This window comes from Cetorhinus maximus, unplaced genomic scaffold (genome assembly GCF_964194155.1).
Source record: "Cetorhinus maximus unplaced genomic scaffold, sCetMax3.hap1.1 HAP1_SCAFFOLD_323, whole genome shotgun sequence".
Taxonomy (NCBI): Eukaryota; Metazoa; Chordata; class Chondrichthyes; order Lamniformes; family Cetorhinidae; genus Cetorhinus; species Cetorhinus maximus.
The window spans coordinates 86,893-99,655 of NW_027596273.1; the positions used below are offsets into that span (position 1 = coordinate 86,893).

The window sequence follows — 12,763 nt, forward strand, 5'->3', positions numbered from 1 at the left end:
GGTAGTGTCCGAGGCCCAATCGGCAGTGATGTCCTGGAGCTAAGATGACTGACCTCCAACAACCATAACCATCTTCCTTTGTGCTAGGTATGCCTCCAACCAGCAGAGAGGTTTCCCTGATTCCCATTGACTCCAGTTTCACCAGGGCTACCTAATACCACACTCGGTCAAATGCGGCTGTGCTGTCAAGGGCAGTCACTCTCACCTCACCTCAGGAGTTCAGCTCTTTTGGCATTGATTGAACCAGGGCTGTAATGTGGTCAGGAGCTGAGTGGCCCTGGCGGAACCCAAACTGGGCGTCAATGACCAGATTATTGGGGCCGGAGACTGATGGGGCAGTAATTGGATGGGTTCGATTTGTCCGGCATTTTGTGTACAGGAAATACCTGGGGAATTTTCCTCATTGCCAGATGGATGCCAGTGTTGTAGCTGTACTGGAACAGCTTGGCTAGGGACGTGGAACGTTCTGGAGCACAAGTCTTTAGTACTATTGCTGGAATATTGTTTGGGCCCATAGCCTTTGCAGTATCCAGTGTCTTTAGCTCTTTCTTGATGTCACATGGAGTTCATTTCAGCATTTTCCAGTTAAAGAAAAGCAAAATACTGTGGATGCTTCAAATCTTAATTAAAAACAGAAAATTTTGGAAATACTCAGCAATTCTGGTAGCATTTGTGAAGAGAGAAACAGTTTACATTTCAGGCCCATGATCTTTCATCAGAACTGGACTGCATCTGTGCACAGATTTAAATATTAATCTTCTGTTTCCATCCACAGATCTGCTGAGTATTTCCAATGTTTTCTGTTTTTAATCTCTGGTTTAAAATGTTGCTCTGGAATTGCATATTAAATTTATTAGCGACTAAATGATATTTATTCTCATTCTGTCTGCAAGTGGAAACATCTGCCACTTGTCTACCCTGTCAAACCCTTTCATAGTCTTAAAGGATCAGGTCATCCTTCATTCTCTTTTCTAGAGAAAACATTTACAGCCTGTCCCGTCTTTCTTAATGGGTGTCACCTGCCAGTTCTGGCATCATTCTAGTATTTTTTTCTTGCATCTTCTCCAGTCCTTTTAGTTCTATCTTATAATATGGAGACCTAAGCTAATCTGAGCAGCAAACTCACCATTGTCCCCAAAAGCGCGTATGTTTCAGTATTTTACTCATTTTCCCATGAGATGAATATAAAATGGGATGGAATAACCAGATCTAATGAGCCAGACTGGAGTAATTACAAAGTTGTCTCTTCTCCTTACAGTGAAACGGTGGCTGTTTTACTCTTAATCTGTCAATTATGACATTAAGAATAACATGTCAGAGAAAGACAAGATTTCAGTGCTGTGACACTAGGCCAGACTAAAGTTCAGTTAATATGATTGCCGAGCAGTGATCAGGAGCACTTGCAAATTATTCTCTGTCTTGAATATATTCCAGATGCAAATCCATGAACGTTTAGATACTGGGGAATCAATGGTTTGGAGATAGGGAGGAGAAGTGGAGTTAAGGAGGAAGAGCATTTAATGGTGTAGTGGCCATACGTTCTCCTGCTGCTCCTATTTCTGGTCTTCTTATGAACATCATTTTGTATCATTTCCGTGTGAGCACAGCAGATGCTGCACCCACCCTTTCATCTCCTCCCTTCCTACATTCCCAGCTCTCAATACGCTTTCCAGGTGGCACAGTGATTTCCTTGTACTTGTTGCAATTTAGCATCGTGTTTTCATTACTCATGATGCCATCTCTCCTACACTGAGGAGATTAAATTAAATTGAGTGACTGCTTTGTGGAACATCACCATTCAGTTTGCAAACGTGATACTGAGCTTCTGATCATTTACTATTTTAGTTCTCTGCCTCACTTCAGTTCTGACCTCTCTGTCCTCAGCCTCCTGCACTGTTCCAATAAATCTCAAAGGAAACTCGAGGAACAGTGCTCATCATTGATTAGACACTTTGCAACCTTCTGGACTCAACATTAATTTCAACAATTTTGGATCATAACCACCACTCCCATTTTTTCAGACAGTAGGTGCTTGTAATTGTTCTGCTGTTATCATTCATATCTCATCTGGACCTGTCTTTTGTCTCTTCACTTGTCCCATTAGTTTATTTACTTGTCTCCTTATCACCCAGTGTTGCCTTGCATCATCCGCTTTGTCATTTAATCACTCCAGCCTTCCATCCTATCACAAGACCGTTTGTTCTTTTCTCCTTTCCCCTTCTCATTTCCCTGACTCCGTACATGCTGGAAAACAACTAAATCTCTAAATTCTTCCAGCTTGGATAAAAATTTAGCGACCTGAAACATTTACTCTGTTTCCCTCTCCGTAGACACTCCATCTCTAGCTCTAATTCCCGAACAGAAAATGCTGCCAAGAGTCATCAAGTCAGGCTTGAGTCTGTGGCCGCTCTCAGCGTTTGAAACCGTCACAATGCCCGGGTGATTAACGGCAGCTCCGGACCAATAGGAAGAGTGGGCGGGACTGGAAGACTGAACGGGACTATCTGGTGGTCCTCCAACCAATCGAAATGAAGGAAGGGTGCCACCTGATCATCCATCAGGCTGGCGCCCTGCGCGCAGGCGCAATGTCGTTGTGACTGAAGACTGGGGCTTGCGGGAGTTGAAGGAGGAAGGATGGGGGGACAAGGTGAGAAACAGCGTAACTGAGGAGAGGAATGGAGCTGGAGAATGGACTGGATGCTTCATAAACGCTAGGTATCGGCCTCTAAACCCGAATGAGAAGCTGCCGGATCCGCGATTGCACCAAATCGAGCAAAGCTGCCGACCTCCTCCGGTCACAGGCCCGAATGAACGGCCGCCATCTTTCTAGTGTCAATGTGCAGCAGTACGCATGCGCAGTAATCCCTGTCCCTGACAGCAGGAGGAGAGAATGGTGTTCATTTCTATCCTAGACTGACAGGGATGGATTTTGGAAACTCCTTTTACAGGGAGTTAGAAGGGGAGGATTTACACCCAGCAAACTAAAACCAAGAGAGATGTTTGTCTCTTCTCAATTTCTATCCTGGATTGACAGTGATGAGTTTTGTAAACCAGAACAAATATTTCTGTTATGAAAGATTGAAAAGGGTGGAGCTTTCTTTTTCCTTTAGAAAATGGAAGAGTTAGCAGTGAGTTGATAGAGGTCTTCACAATGATCAATGGGTTGGACGCGGTAGATATGGAGAGAATGTTTTCATTTGAAATTTCTTGAGAGTGATTACAATGTGAAACTCATAGGAAACCATTGAGATAATTTTGAAAGGAAACTAGATGAGTACGTGAGGGAAATGGGAATAGAAAGATAAGCTGAAAGGATGAGATGAGGTGCATGGAATGGGAGGAGAAGCATGTGGTGTATAAAAACCAGCGTAGTCGTTGGACAGAATGGCCTTTGCTTTTTGAATATTCTGAGTATTTTAATGTAAACTCCTTTTACAGGGCATTCAGAGGGTTGGATTTGCAGATGGGAAATTCAAACCAAACATCATGTCAAGATCTGATAGAGTCACTCGATTCATCAGAACCTGAATATCATCGGCCTTTGAATTTGGAAGAAGAAATGTCTGTCTGTAAGGAAAGATTTTAAACAACGTTGTGACTGGAATAGCACTGAGACATACACACATGAGTGAGAGTGTTCCAGTGCAATGATTGGAAAGAGTTTTAACCAGCCCGAAAAAAAAGTGCACCATTCACAGCAGGGAGAGACTGTACACGTGTTCTGTGTGTGGATGAGGCTTCAACTGATTGTCAAACCTGGAGAGAAACAAGGACACCCACACCATGGAGAAACCATGGAAATGTGGGGACTGTGGGAAGGGATTCAATTACCCATCTGAGTTGGAAACTCATCGACGTATTCACACTGGGGAGAGGCCGTTCACCTGCTCTGTGTGTGGAAAAGGATTCACTCAGTCATCCAGCCTCCACACACACCAGCATGTTCATACTGGTGGCAGGCCATTCACCTGCCTTGAATGCGGGAAGGGATTTAATGCATTATCAACCCTCCGGACTCACCAGCAGGTTCACTCTGATCAAAGACCATTTAAATGTTCTGACTGTGAGAAGAGCTTTAAAAGCAGAAAGGATCTACTGATATACCAACGCTCTCACACTGGGGAGAGGCCATTCACCTGTGCAGTGTGTGGGAAGAGATTCACTCAGTCATCCCACCTCCTGACACACCAACTTGTTCACACTGATAAGAGACCTTTTAAATGTTCTGACTGTGAGAAGAGCTTTAAAAGTAAAAAGGATTTACTGAACCACCAACGCACTCTGACTGGGGAGAGACCATTCACCTGCTCCGTGTGTGGGAAGGGATTCACTTGTTCATCCCACCTTCTGACACACCAATTTGTTCACACTGATCAGAGACCGTTCCATTGTTCTGACTGTGAGAAAAAATTTAAAAGCAAAAAGGATCTTCTGAAACATCAACACATTCACACTGGGGAGAGGCCATTCACCTGCTCTATCTGTGGGCAGGGATTCACTCGGTTAGCCCACCTGGTGAGACACCATCGAGTTCACACTGGGGAGAGGCCGTTCACCTGCTCTGAGTATGGGCAGGAATTCATTGATTCATCCAACCTTCTGAAGCATCAGCGATTTCATTCTGGGGAGAGACCATACACTTGCCCCTTGTGCAGGAACAGATTCACTCAGTCATCCCATCTCACTACACACCAGCTTGTTCACACTGATCAGAGACCTTTTAAATGTTCTGACTGTGAAAAGAGATTTAAAAGTAAACAGAATCTGCTGACACACCAGCGTGTTCACACAGGGGAGAGGCCGTTCACCTGCTCCGTGTGTGGGAAGGGATTCGCTCAGTCAAACAACCTGCTGAGATGCCAGCAAGTTCACATGCGACAGTGGGGGTTGGATTCTGCTGTTATTGCTGCTGTTAATCACATCCAGTGCTGAATCATGTCTGGATGCCTGTTTCCAGTGGGGCTCCACAGTTTTGTGGTTTATAGCAATCATTTAGACTTAAATGTGGGGATCATGAGTAAGAAGTTTGCAGGTGATCCTGAAGTTGTTTATGTGTTTAACAATGAGGAAGAAAGCCATAGACTGCAGGAAGATATCAATGAACTGGTCAGATGGACAGGAAAATGGCAAATGAAATTCAATCTGGAGCAGTGTGAGATAATGAATTTGGGAGGGCAAACAAGACAAGGGAATGAACAATTAATGGGTTAATGCTGAGAAGTGTAGAGGAACAGAGGGACCTTGGAGTGCATATCCACAGATCCCTGAAGGTGGTTGGACAGGTAGATCAGGTGGTCAAGAAGGCATTTGGGACATTTTCCTTTCTTGGCTGAAGTCTAGAATATACAAGCAGGGAGATTATGCTGGAATCGTGCAAAACACTAGTTAGAGCACAGCTAGAGTACTGAGTACAGCTCTGACACTGCATTACAGGAAGGATATTCTCACACCAGAGAGGGTACAGAGGAGATTTATGATTTACAGGATTGAAGAAATTCAACTATGAGGAAAGATTGGATAAGCTGGGGTTATTTTCTGTGGCTGAGGGGAGATTTAATTGATGTGTATGAAATTATGAGGGGCCCAGAATGAGTGGACAGGAAGGACCTTTTTCTCTTAGCAGAGAGATCAATAACCAGAGGGAGGGTATAGTTTAGAATTAAAATAATTGGCAGAAGGAATGAGAGGGGGAGGGAGAAATCATTTCAGCCAATGGGTGGTGCAAGTCTGGAACTCACTATCTGATTGGGTCGTACAGGCAGAAACCCTCATTGCATTTAACAGAAAGACTTGGATATGCAGTTGAATTACTGGAACATACAGGGTGACAAACTAAGATCTGCAAAGTGGGATTGGCTGAATAGCTTTATTTCAGCCAGTTCAGACACGATGGGCCAAATGGCCTTTTTCTGTACCAGAACTTTCTGATGCTTTTACTCTGACAGTTGGAGCTTGTTTCTGATGATGTTAATAACCTCGCTAATTGGACTGGAGTTTAATATTCTGGATAAATGTGAAATAAAACAGCTTTGTTTTCAACATGTTGTAGATTTTTGTCTTTCCCACCTGAGTGTTTAACATCACCTGGCTGGAACTCAGAAAGGACAAGCTAGGGTAAGATCATACGGCAGGAACAGAACTTCAGCCTGGACACAGTCCTTCAGGGTCACACTGACAGGGTCTTTCTCATCTCTCTTCACTGACGACAAAGTCCCCATGTGGGTTAATCCTGGGGTATGTAAGAAATGTGTCCCAGCCGCTGTCTTCCATGGTTCAGAGCTCCTAGACACGGAACAGAAGGCTCCTTCACAACTGTGTTTAGAGTCAGGAAGAACAACGGTGAATGCTGGAAATGTGCTGTCAAATCAGAGATTGGTGTAAAGTTGTGATCTGTTTCTGACTAAAAGTGAAACAGCAGGTTTAAGTTTAAGAGAATGACTGTGGTAATTATTCCATGGAGATTTAATGTGTTTTTGTGGCAGTCCTGAATCTAGCACTTTAAAGCTGGTGTTAAAACATTTAAAATAAACCAATTTAAAACTGGGAACATCTAACTGGAGGATTCACAGAAGCCTGTTAACTTCTGGGACAATCATACAGCAGACATTTGATCTCCAAATAAAGGAGGACCTGCAGCGTGTTTTCAGAAACTCCCTGTTTTATTAATGTGTGTGTGTGTAAGACACCAGGATAACTAAAACCATATGCCTTGGAACATCCCCAAGGGTGCATTCCTGATAGTTACTCTGAGATCACTCCCGCTGTGGAACTCCACCACTGACCCTGCTGAAGATTGTAGGCTCAGGGATGGGGCCTCCAGGAGTGGACTGTAAGAAAGGTGGGTTTCAGTATCCTGACTAATGGTCCAGACAACTGACTAAAGTGAGGAACCAGAGGAATCCTTACTGAGAACTGTCTGCAGTTTTGTCTGTCAGTGTAGGTCTAGGGGTGAATGATTCCTGACTCCCTGAACTGTCTGACATTGAACCCAGTTTAGAACAAGATGGATTCAGTGTCCAGGAGAATGGGGACCAATATCACCCACAATTGAAGAAGGCAAAAGCAGCCGGCTCTAATAATGACTTGGATGAAGGAACTGACTGTATTGTAGCCAAAATCACTGATGATACAAAGCAAGTTGTGAGGAGGATACCAAGAGTCTGCAGAAGGACATGGATAGGTTACCTGAATGGACAAAAATTTGGCAGATGGAGCATCATGTGGGAAAATGGGAGCTTTCCCACTTTGGCGGGAAGAATATAAAAGTAGAAAATTATTTAAAAGGTGAGAGACTGCACAATGCTGCAGTACAGAAGGATCTGGGTGTCATAGAGTCATAGTCATAGAGTCATAGACTTATACAGCACAGAAACAGGCCCTTGGGCCCATTGTGATTGTGCTGGCCATTTTCCAGGACTTGACCCATTGCCCTGTATGCTATGGCATTTCAAGTGGTCATCTAAATACTTCATAAATGTTGTGAGGGTTCCTGCCTCTACCACTCCCTCATGTGTTCTTGTACATGAATCATGAAAAATTAGCATGAAGGTTCAGCAAGTAATGAGGAAGACAAATGGAGTGTTGGCCTTTATTGGAAGGGGGTGGAGTAGGGAACTTGCTACAACTACACAGGGCATTGGTGAGACAGCAGCTGGAGTACTTGTACAGTTTTGGTCTTCTTACTTAGGGAATGATATACTAACATTGGAATCAGTTCAGAGAAGGTTCATTAGGCCAACTCCTAAGATGAAGGGGTTGTCTTATGAGGAAAGGTTGAACAGGTTGCACCCATACTTGTTGGGATTCAGAAGAATGAGAGGTGAACTTACTGAAACAAAGAAGATTCTGGGGGGGATGACAGTGTAGATACTGAGCAGATGTTTCCCATCATGAAGAAATCTAGAGCTAGGGGACACAGTTTAAAACTAAGGAGTCTCCCATTTAAGACAGAGATGAGGAGGAATTTCTTCTCTCAGGGGGTCGTCAGTCTTTGGAATTCTCTACCCCAGAGAGCAGTAGAGGCCAGGTCATTGAATATATTCAAGGCTGAGTTAGACAGATTTTTGATCTACAAGGGAGTCAAGAGTAATATTTACTTGGATTTATCTAATATTATGGCCCTTACAGACATCAATACTTTATCCCCAGTTTTATTCAGGGTGGCAAGTGTCCATCCAATGGCACAGGACCTGTTCCATGTGAGAATGTGCGGGGGTGGGTGGGGGGAGGATGGCTGTGTGTGTTAGTTTGTGTACATGTGGATGTGTGTGCTTGTGTGTGAGAGAGCATATGGGTCTTTGTGTGTAGGTCTCTGAGTGTGTATGCTGCTTCTCATTAGCTGTAACACAAAACCTTCCTCTCTTTGAGCAGACGATGTTGGTTCTCAGAGAATCCCATCGAGTGATTTGAATGGTACCATTCAGAGATTCTTCATCCAGGGTGAAACCACAGGCTGACCTTGTGCTGTGTAAAACCTGACTCCGACACAACTAGGACCCACTTCACCTGGAACAACATGAAATGTCTGCTCCTTTCCACATCCCTTCCTTTCCGCACACTGTTATCCTCAGATAGTTCACAAATTCCTTGTGTACATCATCCTTAAGCACCCCTCTGGTCTCCACTTTAAATACTTCCATTGGTCATACTGACAGTTAGCAATGGGATTGCTGCTATCACAGAAATCTGTTCTGAAATACTGTCACCCTGACTTTAAGGCTTCCTGGAGTAAAACACTGATCCAGATCTTCCTACCGAACACCAATCCATATCCTCATCTGAGTTCTAGATTTTGTCTAATATAGAAAACCCCTTTTAAACTTATTCAGCATATCTCATCCATACATAATACAAGAGTTTGTCTTTGAAATCAGTTCTTCCTTTATATTCTTTGTTGTTCTGAATGATGACAGTATTAACCTTCTCCCTAACCTATCCTAACCCTTCTTCCAGTTCATTTATTGAAACCAGAGACTCTCCTTGTTCCAATGGTGACATTCCCTGTCTGCCCAGTTATTCCTCAAAGTCAGCCCTTGAATTGTGTGTCCATTGTTTCATCATGTTCCCACATTTCAGTAACAAATGTTGAAATATTTGCTCCACACCCACAGGGTTTCATCTGTTTTAAGCCACAAACAGAAAGGTCCAGTTTTCTCCTGGAGTTTGAGACAAATCTTTCAAAATGATGCAGAGTTTCAGCCAATGAGGGAGATCCGGGCTCAGCCCCGCCCCTCATTCATTCCGATTGGTTGGAGGACCAGCCGCTCCCTCTCGGTCCTCGAACCCTGCCCCATCTACCTATTGATGATGGGCATTGTGAGCTGGAGCATGCGCATTGCCGACGATGGCGGATGACTGAAGCGGCTGTGTGGAAATTCTCAGCTGGTGAGTTACCGCCGGGTGGGTCAGGAGGGAGGAAAGGAGCCGGCGGGTGTGTTGGAAGGCTTCATAAACACCTCGTGTAAGCCTCCAGCCCAGAATACGAAGCTTGGGCACAGTATTTGAAAGGGCGACAGCTTCTCGGGCTTTTCTCCGAGACAGGCCCGGGTTAACGGCCGCCACCTTTATCGGGGACAGTGCGCAGCCGGGGCGCCTGCGGAGACAATGAGGGATGATGGAGTTATGGGCTCAGCCCCGCCCCCCCCATTCAGTCCGATTGGAGGACCAACCGCTCTCGTTCGGTCCTACAGCCCCATCCCCTATTCCTATTGGTCCGTACCTGCCGTCAATCACTGCCCGGGCATTGTGAGCTGGAGTGACCGTTATGAATAATTATCAGCGCCTGGTTTGCAGCTGCGGGGCTTCTCCCTCCCGGGAACAGGCCCAGGTTAACGGCCGCCATCCTGGGTCAGCGAGTGGAGGATGGTTCACATCAGAGGATGGGGGAGGGGGGGACAATAAATAAGAGGTTACACTTTGGGCTCAAATCAATGAGGAATCTGATCTGTGGGAAGGAAGGAAACCCTGGGAGGTGGGCGGGGAGGATTCAGAAACACCCGCTGGAGGCCCCAAACTCCCAATAAGAACCTGCAGGACCCGCGTTTGTTGCTCCGGGTCTTTTACTTTCTTGCTGAAGCAACAGTAAGTGGGCGGGGCTTCAGGGGCCCAGTGACCAGGAGAGAAAATGATTGATTCATCGATTATATTCTCACTTTCCACACAGGTATTTGAGAACAGAACCCAGCCAGAGTAGACAGAGGGATAAAACTGGGAGTGAGGAAAGGAATGGTGGATATGGTATGAAGGGTTTGGCAGGATGACCATATCACAGGAAGAAAATTGAGGGACAGCCTGCCTTGGGAGTCCATACGAGTGGGTGGGGGTTTGTTGGGTGGGGTGTTGCCTGAGGCGGGGGGTGATGCGGTGAATTGGCTGCCAGAGCTGTTGGAGCACAGAAACAGTGGGGGACAGGGTTCTGTATGGAGAGCGACCAGAACCATAGAACACTACAGCACAGAAAAATAGGCCATTCGGCCCTTCTAGTCTGTGCCGAAATATTATTCCGCTAGTCCCATTGACCGGTCCAATTTAAGGGACAAAACGGAGTTCCGGCACCAGGAAGACCAGAATAACTGACTCTCAAATAGGGGACAATTCTGTAAAATACAGTAAGGTTGGTCACTCTGGGATTTGGATTTCAGCACGGTAGGAGGGAGAGTGTGTGGGATGAGGATTTGCAGGAACATGAGGGGAAAACATGTTCCATAGAAACAAGACTTGTCTGTTCAGAATTTCTGTCCTGTATTTACAGTGATGAGTTTTGTAAATCCTTTTCTAGGATATTAGAACGGGTGGATTTACAGACAGGAGGCTCAAACCGAACATCACAGCATAAACTGATAGAGTCACTCGATTCATCAGGACCTGAAGATCATCAGCCTTTCAATGTGGATGGAGAAATGTTTGCCTGTTCAGTCTGTGTGGAAATGTTTCAAACATCAGTGTGACTGGAAAATCACCAAGACACACATTCACCTGAGTGAGAGTGTTCCAGTAAACTGACTGTGGAAAGTGCTTTAACCAGTTACACAGCCTGAAAAAACTTCACACCATTCACAGTGGGGATAAACTGTACATGTGTTCAGTGTGTCTGGACAAGGCTTCAACTGATCCTCAAACCTTAAGAGACACAAAGACAGCAGCACTATGGAGAAACCATGGAAATGTGAGGACTGTGGAAAAGAATTCAATTCTTCATCCCGGCTGAAAATCCATCAGCGCATTCACACACGGGAGAAGCTGTTCAGCTGTTCTGTGTGTGGGAAGGGATTCACTCGGTCATCCGGCCTTCCGTCACACCAGCGAGTTCACACTGAGAAGAAGCCATTCAGCTGCACAACCTGTGGAGAGAAGTTCAAGTCTTCATCCATCCTCACTGAACACCAGCGGATTCACATGGGTGGGAGACCATTCACTTGCTTCGTGTGTGGAAAGGGATTTACTCAGGTATTCACCCTCCAGTCACACCATCGAATGCACACAAAGGAGAATCCATTCAGCTGTACTTCCTGTGGAAAGAGTTTCAGGCAGTCAACCGACCTCAATGAACACCAACGTACTCACACCGGGGAGAAGCCGTTCACCTGCTCCGTGTGTGGGAAGGGATTCCCTTGGTCATCCCAACTACTGACACATCAGCGAGTTCACACCGGGGACAGACCATTCACCTGCTTCTTGTGTGGGGCGGGATTCACTCAGTCACAACACCTGCTGAGACACGAGTGAGTTCACAAGTGATTACAGGGGTTGGACTCTGCTGTTATTGCTGCTGGTAATCACACCCAGGACTGATAGTCCGACAATATTAGGTTTGTTTTTGCTGATATTCACAACCTTATAACTGGCTGGAGTTTAATATTCTGGAGATGTCACTGACTTTCGGGGCTGCAATGACCCTTTTGAAAGCACCATTTGTGATCTTACCCCTTAATACAAGAACTCTTCTCAAGAACAAGTTTACAATAAAATTATGAACTGTTACTTCAATCCTAATTTATATAAATCTATAATTTGGTGTCAGAAAGGTTCCATTTTTTACATCTCGTGTTATAAAGTGCTGATTAATCCTTGCTGACAATTCTTACTGACTTGCACATTCTTCAGTGACACCTTCATCATGAGGTTAAATTAATAAGGAACATTAAACAAAGCAGTAAATATTTTACAGGCACATCAATAAAAGCTTCATCAATCAACATTGATATTGATGAAGTTTGGAAGTCGCTGATTCAATCATTTCTGACACAGCAGCAGCAACATTTGGTAAAGGTGGAACCCTCAACAAAGACTGGTTTAGGACCTATTCAGCTGAGATGACATCTGTCATTGAAGCAAAAAGCAAAGCCTACCTGATGCACAACATAAACCCAACAGCTAGAACACTGCACAATTTGAAAGTAGTCAAGACAGTCATGTAAAAGACAGGGAGATCCTGTGCAAATAAACACTGGATCAGCCTATATCAAGAAATCCAAACTGCCTGTGACAGTGGAAATGTATGTGCTATGTATGATGGGATCAAGAGGGTGCTTGGTCCGACCATCACCAAAGTTGACCCCTGAAATCACGGATGGTGACGTACTCACTGACAGAAGTAAACAGATATCCCACTGGGTTGAACATTACTGTGAGCTGTACTCCTGTGAGACGTACATCTCTCAGTCTCCATTTGACTCTCCTGCAGCTTCCCATCATGGTTGCGTTGGATGAGGAACCTGCATCATTTGAGTTTGAACAGGCCAATTATTGCTTAGCAAGCAGTAAA

The 12,763-nt window shown here is 44.9% G+C and overlaps 1 protein-coding gene across 1 annotated transcript; it reads left to right on the forward strand.

The window, feature by feature from the left end:
• The first annotated feature begins 3,621 nt into the window (after nt 1–3,621).
• Nucleotides 3,622–11,991, forward strand: LOC144673271 (uncharacterized). Its single transcript, XM_078535187.1, has 2 exons — nt 3,622–4,911; nt 11,113–11,991. The coding sequence occupies exons 1-2, from the start codon at nt 3,784–3,786 to the stop codon at nt 11,722–11,724; spliced, it is 1,740 nt and encodes a 579-aa protein (XP_078391313.1). The 5' UTR covers nt 3,622–3,783; the 3' UTR covers nt 11,725–11,991.
• The last annotated feature ends 772 nt before the right edge of the window (nt 11,992–12,763 follow it).